A 19,649-nucleotide genomic window follows, 5' to 3' on the forward strand; every position below is an offset into this window, starting at 1 on the left:
TTAAGAAATGTCATTTTTAATTTGGTTACGTATTTAGGTTTACATGCCAATTTTATTTATTTATTTCTGCTTAGAGTACACATATCATAAACTCACTAGAAAAGAAGTGTAAATCTCAGCTAAGAAATTTAAGTGTTAAAATTCAGGTTAAGGTGGAAAGAGAGCATCTGGGCTTGCCCTACCTTGATGCTATCATTGCTGGAACTGGCACTTCTATGGGACCTATATGCTCAGGGTGAGTGGCATCGATAATAAATAACCGAACAACAGGATTCTTAGCTCCAGCCTGCCGAAAAAATGGAGATTATATGCTCATAAATTTTTAATTATGACTAGCATATTAAAGACACTTTAGGAGTTTAGGCATTTTTTATAAGTTTACAATATTAAGTATATCATTGTTGAAAACAGTTGAATTATAACATGACCAGGAATTTCATTTCGATTTTACTTGCAGGGCAATTACAAATATTATGTCAACCAGAGTGAAGACACATATTTTAAGTGATTAATGAGAGAGCTTTGATTCATAGGGGAAAATATTTTGGATATGAAAATGCAGTGCCATAATTGATATTCTCTTTTCTGACTTTCAAGACAGATATTTCTTCTTCTTCTTCTTCTTCTTCTTCTTCTTCTTCTTCTTCTTCTTCTTAGGATAATTATTATAATCACTTCTCCCTGTACTGGAAGGAGTGCAAGGGGGAAGACAGTATAAACAATAAATAACAGAAGATATTTTTTGCTTTTTGCCCTATAATTTGGTCTAGGACAATCATCAGTCGGTCTCCTAGCTGGTTACATTACTACTGTTATCATCCCCCCCAAATTAGGGAAATGTCACCTCCAAATAAAGTGACTGTAGAATTTGCACTTTTCTTGTTTTGTACTTTCTGTGCTATTATACACCCTAAATTTGCATGACAGTGTAGTTCACACCCAGACAGCTTCTTAGAGTTCCTGTTATTTTAACACAGAAAAAGAGAGTCTTATAATTGTCAAACAATTTAAGTCCACAGAGTTCAGGTTCACAGCCTTAAATGACTCCATGCCATTTGGATTTATCTAAAGAACTGTCCAGGCTCTCCTCTGACCTCCTGTTTCACTGTGAAGCTTAGCTGGGACTTCTGGTTTCTTTTGAGTTGCCTCACCTCTCAGCTTGATGTCAGATGTTTCAACAACTCTAGTCTTCAAGGAAAACATGAAAATTTGGGTCCCAACTTCTCTGTCGGTGTCAGTTAGTCCTCAGCTCTGGGTTCCTCCATTTCTTCCTGCTGCCTTACACCCTCTTGAAGATCCAAATTCTTTTACGTCTTGGGTCCCAAGTGCCACTTCTCTTACTTCCAAACATCTTCAGTCTTTCAGACTTTATATACAGCTGTTGAGGGGTCTCCTACCTAAACATGCATCTCCTATCCATTATCTTTTATCACATGACTTTTAACATAAATTTTAGACTATCCGGGATTTCTAGTTCTCTATCTATACCCACTGTGACTCGCATCAGAAACCACTTGTGTGTACACATATCCATAGAGGGACCCACTGGGTCCATCTGTAACAGTGTTCTCTTTGGCAAGTAAACACAACAGGGACCAAAGAACAAAGAACTATTTTCTACAGTCACTTCCATTCCTTGTAAAAGAGGAGAATTTATTATTTGATCCTTTTTCAGATTTTTTGCCTAAGTCAAATTAGGATACAGCGCTTCTCCACTGTGACCTTGCTGTTCTCCTACTATACATACAAGAGCCCTCTCTTCAGACATGGGACTGAATGAAAAGTGTTTCACTCAGAATTCTAGAATGGTTATACAAGAAACATTGGGTTCATTCCATGTCTAATTTCCTCAAGGAAGACATTAGATGCACACACTTAACCTACCTTATATGTCCAGAAAAGATCACAACTCATGCCTGCTTCTACCTGACAGGAACATCAAGTTCAACATTTGTATTTTCCATTCTAGTTCGCATTTACATGAGAATTCAAGAAGGAATTGCAAAACAGAACTTTACCCTGAATTTGGAGCATGAAAGATGAAAAATTAAAATTAAGTTAAGCTTGTTTTTCCTCCATAATCTAGACCATATGTTTTTCAAAGATTCTGCGATGGATTTTGCAAAGACTACTTCATCCAGCACAACCAGATGTCCAAAGCAACAGATGTCCACATAAATAATAGAGCACAGTACAATGTTTGCCTTACAATGCACAAGGATAAGAAGCTCTCCAAACTTGTTGATCCCACCTCTATTCATGGTGTTGGTTGCTCATTTTGACACCAGAGGAATGGAAGCATCTGTTGAAAGTACTCAACATACCTTGGGGTATGGAATATTTATTGTTCTAGGGTATTGTTCATCACCATAATAGGAATAGGCGATAACTGGTATCTCGGTATCATTAAATTCTGCATATGCCAAAAATTTTCCATTAGGAGACCACCAGAGAGCATATTTTGTAGCAAGCATTTCCTCTGAAAAATAAAATACAAGCATACAAATAACCGTTATGGCTTACTCTTAAAATTATTGCAAATTCTTCAAAATATATTGTATTAGCCATTTACTGACTGCAATAATTTATTTAATGTGGGTGTGACATATGCCAAAATTTGGTTATTAAAAAAGATAAATAATCTGAGTTTAAAGACATAGCCTAACTTATACCTCATTTCAAACATCAATCAGTCTGCGTAGGAATTGATATTAATCAGAAATGTAATTCTTTAAGTAAATTAATTAAGCATTTCAGCAATAAATGATTTTTCCCGTGGGGCAGCTTCTGGTTTTTATAGTCACCTAATGTAGCCCAAACAAGGAGAACTGTAATTACACTACAAGAGTGACATAAGTGTTAGATGTTGACTTTTTCTCCTAGGAATATTTAAAAAACCAAAAAAAAAACAAAAAAACAAAAAAACAAAAAAACACAAAAAAACAAAAGCAGTTCGGTTATATAATTTTTAATAAAGGCAAGAACTATAAGACTTCTTAAAGTCCAGTTAGGTCCTGGATCCTACATGGCCTACAAAGAGGACACAATTCACAAAAGTATCAAAAACTAGGAATATTTCTCTGCAAAATTATGTAGACAGTTGTTTAGTTTTGGAAGTAAGATTTATTCCTCAAGAAAAAAGAAACCTGAGGAAATGTACCAACACAGCATCTAAGGACCATAAACTTCTTGAAATGTAAATTATTACTACCACTTTATAATGCTCATGAAAATCAGCTTTACCAGCCTGATTATTAGATTTTGTTCTTTGAGAACATGTACATCCTGTTCATAACCTGATAACAGCTTTCAGAAATGCCACCATTCATCTCGGTAACATACCACTTGTCTAAACTTTACTAAATATATGCAATTATTTTCAATTAAAAGCCTAAAACAGCAACGGTAGAAAAGGAATATGATTTACCTTCATAAACCCAGTCTGGGATCCCATTGAATATTTTATTTTCTCTTCCATTAAATGTTATTTGAAAAGGTGGGTCTTCTGGTCTTTGTTTCAAATAGATATTGTTTTGATAGACATATGCCTAGAAGTGGTGGTAAGTTAGTTAATAAGGAGAATTCCATAAGAAATACAATAAAGCCTGTAAACTTGTTTTAATTATTTACCTAATACCTTCAAAATGCATGGTAATCCAGATGCAAGAAGGAATCACAACTAAAGTATCATTTTAATAGGTCAAAAAACCAACCAGCTCACATTAACATCAGTTATGATTTTTAAAGTCTATCAAATAAAGCATAAAGTTTACCATATATTTGTTGTTTTATTACTCAAATAAATAATTGTACATATTAACAGAAAGTCAAATAAATCTTTGAATATTAATAGCTAGCCAGATCTAATCTTTATTTAGAGTCCTTAAATAAGAGCTTGGACAAAATTTCATGTTGTCTGAAGCTAGTCTGGGAAACTTGTGAAAACCATATTTTTCCTCAGCTTTCTGGCACAACGCATTCTGGCTGAGTATGAGGATAAAGTTTTTGACTGCGATATTTAAAGAAGTCTATCCATGAGCTTGAGATTTTGCGGAATTCTCAGATGAGTTTCAATTTATCAAAACTCTTCCCGTTTTTAACCACTAAAATAGTCATGAATTTTTTTTTTCCTTTCAGGCAGGGAAATTTAACAAAGGCCAAAATCAAATGGCTCCTCTTTTATTTAAATGATTAAACACTTCTATAATTTAAACACTTACTAATTTACTCCCAACAGGCGACCAGCATAAATACTGAATTGGACGAGGAAGCTCATTTCTTCTTACAAACTGTCTAGAAGGAAAAAAAAAAAAAAAAAAGGAAGAAAAAATAATAATAAACCTTGCTGTTCAAGGGGGAAAAAAAGCATCTTTACAAACAGAAAAAAGTAAATAATAAAAATGAAGGATCGCCCTCGGCTTCCTCAAACCTAACGGAAAGAATGTGACAAAATGGCCCTGGAGGCATCGGGTTCTGGTAGCAGTTCTTTACCAGTTACTTAAGTCACTTAATTTCTCTGGGTCTCAGTTTTCTGACCTTTGTAATGAAGTGAATTAAAGATTTATTAAGGATTTATAGACTGTGAAAGTGGGACTATCTCTAGAAATTATCTGGTGGAACACCCTCATTAAAAAAAATAAATAAACGTGAGGTTAGAGAGATACGACTTTTTAAAATCACATCGCTGGTTCTTGGCCGACCCTATTTAAACTCAAGTCTCCTAACCCTCAGGACTGTAAAATTTGTACACATCAGGCTGAGATGGTCGATGAAGTGCCTTCCAGCTCTAAAATGCTATAGCTGTGCTGAAGTTTAATATGTGCTCTTCCACATTCTCATTTACAACCCCCATCTCTGTGAATGCATATGCATTTCAAATTTTTGAAAATAAGATGCCATTTGACAATCTCCCCAGGGATCTGACTTGAAATCAGAAAAGGAAAGGAACATCTGATCTCAAACTAAACTGAAAAACAGATCATACACTGGGCAGTATGCCTTAAGCTTGCAAAGTTCTCCACCCATGGGGAAATTTCAAATATCTTATTGGCCAAAAATCTCACTTTGGTGCCTAGACTCACCCTGCAAATACTCAATTGACTAACTTGCACTGTGGGGCTTTTGTAGTTCTTCAACGAGAATGTGTTCAGATTTTTGTAAGTGCTAAAGAGTCATAGGATGCCATGCTTAAGTTTTGACTATTATCTTCTTGAAGATTATATTAATAGTTTCATCAAGACTGCTTTTGAAGATAAACGAAACTAGACTTGCCTCCAAGGTATAAATTGAGGAGCCTGAAGAAAGACTTTTTGTCCTCTCCCTCAAAAAACTAACTCCAGCCTGGACCTAACATGCCTGACATTTCTACTTTTCTCATTCTTTTAAAGCTGGAACCTGCAAAGAATTGTAACCCACGTTACTTTGACACAACTTATTAGGTCATGCAGCCTGAGGCCTAGCAAGCTGTGAGGGAACACAGGCAGATCAGCTTTGACTGGGGAAAGAATAATGGCCATGGAAGAGAGAGACCGCTGGTGAAGCAGTGAGAATCCTGCCTGCCAGAGGGCAGTATATGAGCAGCAGGCACTGGGAAGGTCCACAATATATTGAAACACATGTGAAGGCACAGGCAAAGGAATGATCCAGAAGAAAAGGCATTTCTATCTCAGGCCAGCGTTCATGTTACCTTTGACATTGCAACGCTGTCTTAGGTTTCCATATGCTGTGGAATCATCTATGCAAGCATGCAGACAGCGCCAAGCTGAAAATCTCAGCGCAGAGTCTCTTCATGACTGGCAAGTCACCACAGCTGCCATTTTCTATGTTTTCTAAATAACTAACACTATGAGAGAAAGTGGAGGAGGCTGCTCACAAAGGCTGTCGTCTCCTCTCAGTATTCCTTCCCATGCTTGAAACCAGAACTATCTTCACTTTCTCTGTGGTAGATTTTTATAGACTCTTCAGAAGCATATAGAAAATTTGGAATTAGTGGTATGTGGTCTTGCCTTGAATCTCAACAAATTTGTCATCCCTCACTTCCTAAATTATGCTATATTTACCTGACAAAAGACAAATTTGGCAAATTAGAAAGTTGTGCAGATAAGAAAAGAAAGAGAGAGAGAGAGAGAGAAAGCAAGCAGGCAAGTAGTGGCTTGACTAAGTTCACTGCACAAAAGCTAAATATTTAAAATGATTCGAGGCCATAAAACTTATACAAGCCATAATTAAAATATTAGTATTGTCACTTTCTTTTGGAATGCTGTTTAATTTGCTGAACCTTAAGGTAGGATGTGGAGAATTTCAAAACAATTAAAAGAAAAATAAGGAATTGATTAAAGCCTTAAGAAATTGTGCTGAAAGAGTAAGGATTTTACTTCACCAATTTAAAGTTTTCTTGAGAGTAGGGTCAGTGCCTCGAGTTCATTTGTATCTCCCCATATATGCTTTTCACATAATAGGTGTTCAATAATTTCTTTTTGAGGGGCTCCTGGGTGGCTCAGTCAGTTAAGTGTCTGACTCTTGATTTCAGGTCTGGTCATGATCTCAAGGTTCGTGAGTTCAAGCCCTGTGTTGGGCTCTGAGCTGATAGTGCGGAGCCTCTTTGGGATTCTTTCTCTCCATTTCTCTCTGCCTCTCCCCCGCACACATGCGCACACACACACACACACACACACACACACACACACTCTTTCTCTCTCTCTCAAAATAATAAAAAAATAAACTTAAAAAAAGAAAAAAATCTATTTTTGAATTTGGTGATGATGTGGATACAGAGAAGAGAAAGACCCAGAGTATATTAGATGAGTTCAGTTTCTACTTTATGTAGTAGTTCATATTTCCTAAATTGACAGTTTAAGATCAGAATCACTCTTTTCTGAACTCTTAAAACAAGTAGATTTTGTTTTGAATTTTTGTGTTCTTACTGGACAAAAGAGGAAATAGACCATAAAATTTTTCAATACCTCTTCAAGCCATATAATTATTTTTCCCTTTTATATAACAGCAAATAGGATATCACATTAAGATGAGTAACTAAACCAATTCATTGTCCATACTGAGTCAGAGTGATTTTTCTAAAGTGCAAATCTGATTCCCTATTGTCATCAGAACGACATCTAAACTCTTCTTAATGGTTTCCTCATGATTATTTGGCCCTTGCTTCCTGGCCCCAACTCCTTCCCAACCTTACACCACCTCTCACTAGTCAGCATGCCCTCCTCCAATTTCAACTCAACTGACCTATTTTGAGTTTCCGAAACTCTCTGTGCTCTCCCTTCCCTTGGGGCCTTTACAGGTTATTCCTTCTGTCAGGAATTCCCTCACTAGGTGTTCTGCCTACCTACTCGTTCCTTTTTCTTTCTTTCTTTCTTTCTTTCTTTCTTTCTTTCTTTCTTTCTTTCTCTTTCTTTTTTTTTTTGATTAAATTGAAATATTTCAAATAGTGAAGCATACAAAGAAAGAAAGAAAATGGTATGACAGATGCCAACTTATCTACAGCCCCAATTTAAAAAATATTAACGTTTTGCAATTTTAGTAACAGTTAATTTAAAATCAATTAATGGAGCCTGTGTTTAGATACAACTGAAGGAGATTTGCATCTCCTGCCCTTCTGCTTCCTTCCGTTGAAACAGCCACTCTCTTGTAAGCAGTGTATCATTCCCATGCACGTGTTTGTGCTTTCAGTATGTAGGTTTATGTCCATAAATGGTATATTTATAATTTGGTGTTCCAAAGTAGGGAGAATAAAACTGCCTGGTGAATAAAAATACGGAACATTTGGGGCGCCTGGGTGGCGCAGTCGGTTAAGCGTCCGACTTCAGCCAGGTCACGATCTCGCGGTCCGTGAGTTCGAGCCCCGCGTCGGGCTCTGGGCTGATGGCTCAGAGCCTGGAGCCTGTTTCTGATTCTGTGTCTCCCTCTCTCTCTGCCCCTCCCCCGTTCATGCTCTGTCTCTCTCTGTCCCAAAAATAAATAAATGTTGAAAAAAAAATTAAAAAAAAAATACGGAACATTTGTCAAATAAAAAGAGGTAAATGTTTCATAAAAGTATTTCCTTAAATTTCTTAATTTTTATGGGTGCCCATACACGGTAAAGAAGTAAAACACTAAGATCAGTAACAAGATAATGTAATCTTAACTTTAAATCAGAGCGTGGAGTGAAAAATCATAATGGATTTAAGTAGTATCAATACATAGATATGAAATTTTACCCAGTATTTAGGTCATAGATGTGATATGTTGCTGTGTAAGAGTATCTCCAAAGCTGTCGGAAAGAAGAGAGACAGAGACAAATTATGATTCTTAAAAAGCTTCTATCAATAATGTATAATAACAAATGATTCAAGATTCAGAATTATAAAAGGACTATTTTCATAAAGCACTAGGAAGGATATGTTTCAATTCCAAAAGAGTCTTCATTTAAAGAGTTTTACTGTGGACTTTTGTGATGTTTGTCTAAGTTCCAGAACTAATCTCAGCAGTGATTCAACCCTCACTCCATAAAAAGCATATCCGAAGACATTTCTTAATATAAAAAGCTTTTCTTTGACACACTCTATCCTAAGAATTTTTCCTTTATGCTATACCTTGATTTGAAGTAAAACCCCCATGATCTCCCTGGCCATAAGGATTACCCCAAACCTGTGTAGTTCATTACAATGATACCCTCTAAAATTAGATAAAGAGAATTTTATTCAACACAGAGTTTTGTTACAACATGTTTGCCTTTCTTAAAATATAACACTTTTTAAGAATAATAGAAATTGAAAAAGAAATAGAAGCTCCATAGTTTATAATTCCTCCTGAAAAAAACTGCTCTTTTTCTCATTAAGTGTATTTGTTCTGTGGTTAGTGAATAATACAAATATTATTTTGGATTTTGTTTCTTAAAAGAGCTTTCAAACTCTTGGCAAAGAAACTCCAACTGGTTAAAACATGTCTTCCTGAAGACTGGTAGCGACCAGGACCCGGTCTACTGGAAAATAATCAGCAGACTGAACAACTTGGGGGGGCGGTGGCAAGATTAACTATTCATTCTGTATTATATCTCACATAGGATATGAAAAATGGCAGTAAAAAGGTTCTCTCTCTAAAGGTAATCACTAGAAGTTTCATTTGATAATAAATTCTTTTGCCTTCTTGCAAAATTATCTCGAAGTTGTGTAAGTAGAAAAAATAAGATCATCAACTTCCCTCTATAACTTCATTCAAGAAGGGGAAATGAAGTAAAGGTAAATGGTCGATTTGGTGGGATATTCCTACCCCAGTTTTTTGAAGCCACAGATTTAAACCCTAGTGTACCGCTGACCATATATTATCCAACTTGAGCAAGTGAGTTAAATAAGCTACACCTCGATATTTCCATTTTCCATAACAATTAACTTTCACAAGGTTAAAATATGTGAGGATTAACTAATGACTTATGAAGTCAACTAGTTTTAGAAATAGAAGTGTAATTGTCCCATTTCTGATAAATATCAGTGCCCCCAAATGAAGTCCCCTACCCCAGAGGAAAGTAGTTTCTACCGTTGGAGGATAGCCAGACAAGTGCACCAAATTCTGAATTATGCGTATGTGCTTCAGTTATGTTTTTTAGGCTCATCTAGAACTCACATTAACTTCTTGAATATTTAGAGATAAAAATATACTCTCACTTCCTCTTACTTTTATAAACCAAACTGTGGATTAGTAGCAGATATAAACGGATATACCCAAATTAAATAGTCAATACCTTTGAATAATCACTTTCTAGATAGGCAAATTGCCGATCAGGTGACAAGCCATAATTTGAAGCATTCACACTTTTCTGAAATCATAAATAAGTCAATTAGAATATAGAAGAAAAACCAGAGCCATGTAAATGTGAAGTATTAAAAGGATATCGCATAACTGACATACTCTTACATACATATACTGTCTATGCAATTAAAAAAACGTTTACATGGTACTTACTGTATACAAACAAATTTATTAAACACTATGAGAGGAAGATGTGATACATAGAATATACTTTGTGATTTCAGGAAGCTTAATATGTTAAACTTGAAAATAAGTAGCGTATTGCAAATTAGAAAGTTCTATTGAAGAAATACAAATATAGCATTGCGAAAGCATTTGAAAAAGAGTTGATTAAATCAAATTAAGAGGATCATTGGTTGCATGAGGAAGAGAGTATCATCTGAGCTTGACTTTAAAACATTAGTAGGCTTTTGAGGGTGGAGAAAGTGGGAAGAGCCTAGGAGCATAGAGCAGCAGAAGCCTACATTTCATAGTTCTTGTTTGTCGAGCGTGTATTCCAGGTTAGGTGCCGTCCTCCCACATTCAAATGTTACACTACTTACCTCTTCTAGAAACCCAGACTGGTATTATTCTTCCTACTCTTCAGAGAGAGAAAATGAGGCACACCATGGCCGGTGTGGTATGGAACCTTATTTAACTTTCCATAGCTAAGAAGTGACAGAACCTGGATTTGAGCCTCAGTTTGCCTGTTATAAGGAATGTTTTCTCAACTCTTATCTCTTACTACACTTTTTTCCCAGAGAAGGAAAGATGCTGGGTGATTGAGAGGAGGCAAAGGCAGTAGTATAGTGTGACTAGAAGAGAGAACTGGAGAATTCAGTGGGGGATGGATCCGAGAAGGCTAGGTCAAGTGCTGAGAGTTTGGATTCTGTTCCTTGGTCATTGAGTAGGTGGCAAAGGTTTGAGGAGGAAGATGATGCTGGATACATACCATGGTGCTATTACTCAAAATGGTATATGATTCTCCTGTTTCAATATTGTAATATACTATATCATTATCTGTAGACTGATGAAGATATTCTTGTCCTTTAAACAAGAAGGAAAACAAACTTGAAATGATCCCCCTTAGTAGGAAATGCATTTATAAGAAAGAGAAACCTCCCTTATTTCACAGATGTGCTTTGCTTTTCTTCCCTGTCCAGGACATTGCTTTGTCAGACTTAAAATAATTAGCTGACAGTGGAAGGGAGGAAAGGATGCTCTTTTCTATTTTCCACAAAAATGCCACATTTGCTAGTAGGCTGCCCTATTGTGACCAGTTCAGGGTGCTGGGGAATAAAATTGGGTTTTCTCTGTGATACAACAAAGAGGATAAACTGGTGTGTTTAAAAACTGGTGTTAAAATGGTGTATTTGTTTTGAACTAAAAAATACATTATATTTGGGTTTGTTTGATTTAGTTTAAAACTCTTTTGATGTGCATTTTATTTTCTAAAGAGAAAAATGAAAATATTTAAATGTGTTTAGTCCCACTTTAGATACAAACTATAATACCATAAATAATTTAGTTGACCTTACTATTTGTTTGGACTTATTTGACAATATCCTATTCTGAAAACGTATATGCAAATATCAATTTTATGGTCTATGAAGGATTTTTTTTTTTTTTTGTGGCCAAGATGGGATTTGTCCATTTCTCAGATTATCTAGATTAACAATGGAATTTCTCTGTTGGTAAAATTCTTATGGCCTCTCCTCAATAGGTGCATATTCAGAAGAGTCATACAATATGCTCAGATTGTTCTAGCAGTGTACTCTCAACTTTCACTTTTTTACTGAAAATCCAACTGGCATCATTACTATTCGGCAAATGGTTCTGTCAAAGGTGCTTTGGTGGCCATTTGACTTATCTAAGTAAGTGCTCTTTTTTTCTATTTCAATTGATATGGCCTCTGTTACCATTGAGATGTATTGGCACGAAAAATAAAAACAAAAACACGTATTTTCAAAAACCTCAAAAGGTAAAGAAACAATCCACTTACCTGAAATCCAGTTTGGAAAAAATGTCTTATAGGAAAATGTCCCATTTAAAATATCCTTCAATGTGAGTGTTCTTGTTGTACTTCCTTCAGAGTCATGAACTTTAGGGGAGATGGAAACAGTATTACTAAAAAGATGATTAATAACGCAAATAAATCCTGAGCCTGTCTCTCATCTGTCCTGTCTCCTGTAATGAAAACACTGCCATTGCTAAACTTTTCACCCCTGTTAAGAGTTGTGAGTGTCATCGCCTTGATAGAGAGGCTAATCAAGGCCTAGAGAGACAGTCGGCTTACCAGAAGGAGTATGGTGGGCACTCAGGAAGGCCATGATGGGTTGTAGGAACCCTCTTCAGGCAGCACAGGGTTGTCAGAGGTCTTTTATAAAAGATAAGATGACAGATGACCTGGGGCACCTGGGTAGCTCAGACGTTAAGCTTCCTAGTTCAGCCCAGGTCATGATCTCGCAGTTTGTGGGTTTGAGCCCCTCCTAGGGCTCTGACAGCTCGAAGCCTGTAGCTTGCTTCAGATTCTGGGTCTCCTTCTTGCTCTCTGCCCCTCCCCCACTCGCGCTCCATCTGTCTCTCTCAAAAATAAACATTAAAAAAATATTAAAAAAAATTTTTTTTAATTCTAGAAGTATAGGATTTCCATATAAAACCTCACCTAAGGTAGCTGACAAACCACAAGGGCGACAGAGCGTGAGTGGGGGAGGGGCAGAGAGAGAGAAGGAGACACAGAATCCAAAGCAGGCTTCAGGCTCCCAGCTGTCAGCACAGAACCCAATGCGGGGCTTGAACACATGAACTGGGAGATCATGGCCTGAGCTGAAGCCGGATTCTTAACTGACTGTGCCACCCCGGAGGCCCTCCCCCCCAAAATATATTTTTAAAAGATGAGGTGACCTTCCAACAACCCTAAACCTTGCAAAGCTGGGATTGCAGACCTAGCTTAAAAACTTCGTCCTTTGTGTGCCTGGGTGGGGCTCGATGGGTTAAGCGTCTGACTCTCAGTTTCAGCTCAGGTCATGATCTCACGGTTGGTGGGTTCGAGCCCCCGCATGCGGCTCTGTGCTGACAGTGCAAAATCTGCTTGGGATTCTCTCTTTCCCTCTCTTTCTGCCCCTCCCCTGCTCATGTGAGAAAAGCCCTCTCTCTCTTTCTCAACATAAATAAATAAACTTCAAAAAAAACCCACACCTTATCTTTTAAGCAGTTCTTTGTACTTCGTCATAGATGCTTGGCTTGGATTACTACTGGTTTGTCAAGGACATATTTTAGCATCCCATTTGGTCACAAGAGATCAGCCAAAATCCTTACCTTCAGACATCTCAAGAGAGAATGTATCAATGAAAGTAGATAATTTCTTATCCTGACTGGGATTTTTATAAAGAGAAAGTGGGACAGGGGAAAAAAAAAAAGAACCGAAACCACATGATCTATACAAATGATCTTAAAATTTCCAGAAGTAGAGGATTTCCATGTAAAACCTCACCTAAGGTAGCTGACAGACCACAGGCAAGTTTCACCTACATTTGAATCTTCCAAAACAATTGTGTTTTTCAAACACGACTCTATTCTCAGAACACATTCATTACAGAGCTCCTAAACAGTCAGATACGCCAGATGGATAGTATGGCAACCATCTTCCAGTCCTCCTTCATATCCATATTGCCATTCTCCATCCCTCCCACCCTACCCCTTCTCCAGGCCATCACTTACAGAACCAAAACTTAGAAAAATGTCCTCTACCTTGAATAGCATTTGTGAATCTGGTATTTGCCCATGTAAAAATAAAACTGTTGAAGATGAGAGCTATAACTTTATCCTCCTGCTAAACTGTCTCATAGCTTTCCATAACTCTTAGGATAAAGACCAAAAATGTTAGTCTGAACTATAGGCCCTGGATGGTCTGGGATGGCCCTCCAGTCCCTTCTTGCCTCTCTGTCATTTCTTTTTAGATTCCAAACATACTGGGCTTTCTCATTTCTTTCTCTGGGGCTTCTGCACTTCTTTCCACCTTCTCCCCTCCCATATCTTCTAGTCATGCTTGAATGCTTAATATAACGGCTACTTCCTCTGGGAAGCTCCTTCTGACCCTCTGGTTTAGATCTGGTTCCCTTGTTATACATTACGATAGACCATGTTCTTTTGCATGAAAGCATTTGTCTTGATTTGTAATCATGTATGTATTTGAGTATTTTATTATTATTTCTCCACCTTCTACCATATTCTCAGTCACAATAAGTTCAGGGACCATGTGTAGTTTTGCTCACCATCACATCCTTTGTATCTAGAATACAATAGGCATTTCATAAATGCTTGTTCAATGGATGAATACCTTAAATGAAGAATGGATGGATGGACAGATGGATGGATGGATGGATGGAAAGATGGATGGATGGATGAGACCTATGTCCTCTTTTTTTACAGAATCATTCTACTACTAATTTCCTGTATGGCTTTGGTAAGTCAATCTCTGGCATCATAGCTTACTCACCTGAAATATTATGAAGGACTGTACTAGAAAATGATAATACTTCCAGCACTTCCACACTAGCTTTTGAAATTTGAGAATCAGCATGCTCTATAACCTTGTAATTACATAAATGTACTGCCATGTGATAAGAGTTAATTGACCAACTGGATAATATCATCTTATGTTATTTTAACTGATTCACACTGATGTATGTATGCTCCATATGCTTAATTAGGACACTGAATTCTTTTCTTAATTTACTAAAAATTATTCTGGTGGCTATAAGAACAACAGGTGGCTGGTGAACCCTTTTGCAAGTAGACCCTAAATAATAACACTAAGTTATTCGGTTTTTTAAAATATTCATCTTCTTAAATTCTCCTTGAATTCTAAGCCAGATAGTTATTCATAATAAAAGTTCTTCTATTTAATTGAATGTTCTTGTGTAAGATATACACCACTGATTTTTATAATTCCTATTCAATGAATAAAAGACCATTTTACTACAATAACATTAGAATACTTGCTAAGTATTTTAAATAAATTTTACTTAACTCTTCTAAAAGCAAATTACAATCTGTTTCTAATATAGTCAAGGGGAAATTCTAATACTATTTGCAGTGGAAATTACTTCCCTTTTTGAGATGCATTTAATTTTGTCTACACAATCCTGAACCTATAGATGAAGAAATTTTCAATTCAGTGAATCCTTTTATTGTGAATACAAAAAAAAGCCCTAGATAATTGCTTTGTAAAAAACTTTTTTTTGATATTAATTCAATAAATAAATATAACATTGGTGGTTTATTTATTCACTTTTTTGTCTAGCATAAGTAATGCTTTGACTTTGGCTGATGACTTACATAATAGATTTTCCTATTTAAATATCCTTGCATATAATTTTCCTTACTTGCAATTATGCTTAATCGAGAAATTCATAGCTACAGTTAATTTTCATTTCTGTAGAAGGTTAAATTAAGTGAGCTAATTGAAATGAAACATTGAGCTCTATGCTTGGAACATGGTAATCAGTGAATAAATGTTAGCTTTTGCTATTAACTTATCTGTATTCTTTAAATATTTTTTCCTTTTTTTAAAATTTGGGAATAGTTGACACACAATGTTACATTAGTTTCAGGTGTACAACATAGTGATTCAACAAGTTTATACAGTCATTATGCTATGTTCTCCACAAGCATAGCTACCATCTGTCCCGTTACATCGCTATTACAATATCACTGACTATGTTCCTTATGCTGTGCCTTTTATTCCCGTGACTTATCCATTCTCTAACTGGAAGCCTGTATCTCCCACTCCCTTTCACCCATTTTGCCCAACCAAATAAATATTCTTGATCAGTGTTTTCCAAACTAATTTGACCACTGGCACCGTTTTTGTTTTGTTTTGTTTTTGAATATCTACTAAAACCACAGATGGGAAATGCAGTTTCAGATTAGACCATTAGTATATAATTAATGTTCACTTTTATTTTGATAGAATAAAATTCATCAGTTGTGTTTGGAACATTTTGGTCATCTTACAGCTTTACAACTGAAATATCACAATTGTGATCATAAATGCAGTTAGTACTAATATCACATACATGGATAAAAAAAGTTTATAAAAAACAAGAATTTCAAGTTATTTTTAAAATACCTACCCATTTTCCTTTTCATATCCTTAACAATCATACTGATCCTTGTCAGATTTTTCAAAAAGATTTTAAGGATCAGTTATTTACTCTTTTAGAACCTCTAATTTAGATTATTCAGGAAAGTTACATGAAAGTGTATTTCATACTACTCCCTAGTTAGTCATTTTTTTAAATGGGTGCATAGTAGCTATAAATGCCAACAATCTATATAGAGAACTTAGCATATGGGGGCGCCTGGGTGGCACAGTCGGTTAAGCGTCCGACTTCAGCCAGGTCACGATCTCGCGGTCCGTGAGTTCGAGCCCCGTGTCGGGCTCTGGGCTGATGGCTCAGAGCCTGGAGCCTGTTTCCGATTCTGTGTCTCCCTCTCTCTCTGCCCCTCCCCCGTTCATGCTCTGTCTCTCTCTGTCCCCAAAAAATAAATAAATGTTAAAAAAAAAAAAAAAAAAGAGAGAGAGAACTTAGCATATGTCCTATTATGACTCAAAATATCTGAAAAGCAATTTTAAACATGTATTAATTAGATTGCTAATTAGTATAGTGATAATAAGCCCCACCAGCACCCAGAAGTGATGAGTGGATGCACAAAAAACATATCCAGAGGAGCCAGCTATGTTGGTGTGGAAATAAGGTTCATGGCACAGATTTAGGGCAAGCCACTGCTCTTAACCTTACGTGTGGTGTAGCCAGAGCTCAGAAGGTGTGATTATGCCAGAGTCAGGCTGGGCTCAGAGGAGTACCAAATCAAATGGGAAGAATTTAAATTAGGCATTCTTTTCTTTCTGCTGAAAATGGCCACATGTTCATAAATGCAGTGGAGTAATATATCTGTTCTGAGAAGTTGCATTAGGTCACATAATATGAGTTATGAAACATGAAGTTTACTCAGAATTTCCAATCCAAGCTTTGGTTGTTTGTACATCTAGAAAGACCATAAACATAGTTATGTTTTACTACACTACCAGTGTTAAAACCCCTGTATCAGCTACCAGCAAAAATGATCTTCCACTGGGTTCTATGAAACTGTCATTAGCTAACTGCTATCTCAGTACTTACCTAAATTATATTGTACACATACCCTTTTCATCTCTATATTTATGTGAATTGGATAAGGTGTGGGTGTTTACCCATGAGAGTAGGGTCTGTATTTGATTTTTCTCATGCATATATGCCCAGTAGCCAGGACTACTTGGCATAGAGTGGGAGCACGATAAATAATTGTTGAATTAAAAAATAAATCAACTAAACAGATTTTGTGTTAACTTATTTTTGTCAATTCTCCCTCAAAGATTTGCATATCCTTACTCTTTACTCTCCTGTCCATGTTGTGAATTTCATGTATACACTCTTCTACCTGGACATATCTTCATTTACAGAATGCATAAAAGTTTAGTCCTTGGAGTCCCTGGGAGTGCTTTTTGAAAAACAGATTCCTAGTCCTTGTCTCAAACCTACTGATTTAGAATCTCTAGGCCCTGGGGCCCTGGTAGCTTTTATTTTTACCAAGCACCCCAAGTTGGTGCTTCTTCAAAGAATCCAAATTTAGTGATTTCGTTGAATCTACTTGATTCAATGTACTCCTGGGCCTATCAGTAGACTTGCTCTTTGCCTATAAATTCCTGGTCTGCATCGCAATCCATACCTCATACATAAAGACACTCTACAACTAAGTGTTGATCGTGGATTTCAAAAGGTTGATGGTCTCTCTTAATGTTTACGCCCCTGTGCAATCCTCCTGCTCATTATCTGTTGAGGCTGTGTCTACATGGACTCCTCTTTAGGTACATTCCTCTGCTGATCCTTGAAGAATGGAGAAAAGGCAAGGGATGTGTGTGTGTGTGCTGATTCTGCCCCAGATTAGATTAAAGGAAGATTGCAGGGAAAGCATGGGAGTCATTGTTTTCTAGTGGTTTGAGTGTGTGTGTGTGTGTGCACGCGCACGTGTGTGTGTGTGTAAATCAGTATAAAGTGCAACTCTGTGGCATCAATCACACTAAACAATTTCTAGTCACTTGAAAAATATTCCACTATAGTTACTGTATGAATAAATAGATTTTCATGCACTTTTCCAAATAACATTTTAATTTTGAAATATAACCTTTTGATTATTTTGGAAGTTTAGTTTTGGCATCCATAATTCTTAAACTTTAAATAGTTGAACAGAAGCACAAATGAATTCTGAAAGCATATCTCTCTTCTATACATAGCTGACACTCACTTGATTAACACCTAATTCCTGATAGTGCCCTTAAATTCAATTTGGCCCGTCTTTAGCACAAGTTACTCATACACCGCTTAAACACTCTAATTAACCATACTTTAATTATCTTCATTTTCAACCTATTAAAGCAAAGCTGAAAATTACTTCAATTACAAATCCAAGAAATTACAATTCATAGAAATGATTCACAAGTAATGATTCACTATTTTCTTAATTCTTTCTTAAAACTTTGTGTATTCTTTATCAGGATTCTGTTTCTATTTCTGCTCTTTAATTTTCCAGTCCTGAAAAACTGAGAGTAAGTGTTGGAGCAGAGACATCTGATGTTAGCTGCAATATTCATCATAAACTAAATGAGAAAATACGGTTTATTAAAGGGGAACACAAATGGCTAGTAGGTCATTTTGCTCTCACTTTTGAACTTGACTTGGAAGCAATGCTTATGAGCCACCTCAGGGAAAGTGACCCGAGACCCCACACACACCACACCTGTGCTTCTGTGGGGTCTGCAGAGATGCTGTCTGTGAGGCAGCGTCACCTCCAACCATCACACCAGGTCATGCATGTTTCTGGAGTGAACACCGCAAGGGTTAGGGTAGGAAGTATTAGGGTGCGAAGTATACTATTCACAAACTAACATTATATTTGAGCAAAGGCTTACAACTCTGAAAAAAAAATAGGTCTGAGGCAGCCTTAGACGAGTAATAATTTACTAGGTTCTTATAAGTACTAAGTACACTACACGCATTGGTCCCATTAAATATTCACAGCAACTCTCGGGTGTAAGTACTATTATCAACACTATGTTACAGATTAGGAAATGGAAATTAGAGAGATAAAGTAACTTGCCTAACACAGAGCAAAGATGGAGTTTAAATCCAGCTCTATCTGATCTTAGAGGCTCGCATTTTATTACTATACTGTGATTTAAAGTGAAAGCACACGTTAAAACAACCACAGAACGAAACAAACACAAAAATAAGGTCAAGAAGCAAGCCACACACAAGAGCGTAGAATAATTACACCTCAAAACGTAAGTGAAGAGAAAACGGAGCAATTTGAGCTTCGTCAAAGCAGAGGTTGCAAGAAACCTTTTAATGTCTCACTGAAGAATGTAGTAGTTCGCAGTTCTGAAAGCAATTTTCCACAATTTTCTCTACAAATAACACTAAACAACGTAAGTCAAAGGAATTGTCAGTTTTTCAAGTCCGTTTGTGTATTATGTCATTATTGTGCCATGTTATTATAATTAGGGCATTTTTTTTCCCATGATCTCTAAAGCTTTGAAGATCAGAGGACATGGTCAACATAATGCATGAGAACAGGAACAGTAAATGCCATTTGGGTGACCTTGAAGGTAAAAGCATACCTTGTTTATTTTTGAAGGCTCACTCAGTCTACGTTGCCAGCTCATCTGCCTCTAATATCTGGTTTAGATTTTGGAGTGGCTTCTGTTGGTATTCCTTGGGGTCTGAGGAGAGCCACTTTCCTCAGCCATTTCATTTTAGGATTTCTATTAC

At 36.5% G+C, this 19,649-nt stretch overlaps 1 protein-coding gene across 2 annotated transcripts in view; it reads right to left on the minus strand.

The window, feature by feature from the left end:
- The window catches only part of FAP (fibroblast activation protein alpha), a 75,330-nt gene that overhangs the window by 44,883 nt on the left and 10,798 nt on the right, over window positions 1-19,649 (minus strand). Inside the window, exons 3-10 of one of the 2 annotated variants that reach the window (XM_025935024.2) lie at window positions 11,780-11,878; window positions 10,730-10,824; window positions 9,731-9,805; window positions 8,211-8,263; window positions 4,221-4,293; window positions 3,428-3,548; window positions 2,325-2,479; window positions 183-286 (exon numbers count right to left, since the gene is read on the minus strand). In XM_025935024.2, coding sequence (XP_025790809.2) covers window positions 183-286; window positions 2,325-2,479; window positions 3,428-3,548; window positions 4,221-4,293; window positions 8,211-8,263; window positions 9,731-9,805; window positions 10,730-10,824; window positions 11,780-11,878 — 775 coding nt within the window. The remainder of the gene's footprint in view (window positions 1-182; window positions 287-2,324; window positions 2,480-3,427; window positions 3,549-4,220; window positions 4,294-8,210; window positions 8,264-9,730; window positions 9,806-10,729; window positions 10,825-11,779; window positions 11,879-19,649) is intronic. The other variant, XM_086718753.1, reaches the window with a different exon arrangement.

This window comes from Puma concolor, chromosome C1, assembly GCF_028749965.1.
Source record: "Puma concolor isolate L17-30 chromosome C1, mPumCon1.1.hap2, whole genome shotgun sequence".
Classification (NCBI taxonomy): Eukaryota; Metazoa; Chordata; class Mammalia; order Carnivora; family Felidae; genus Puma; species Puma concolor.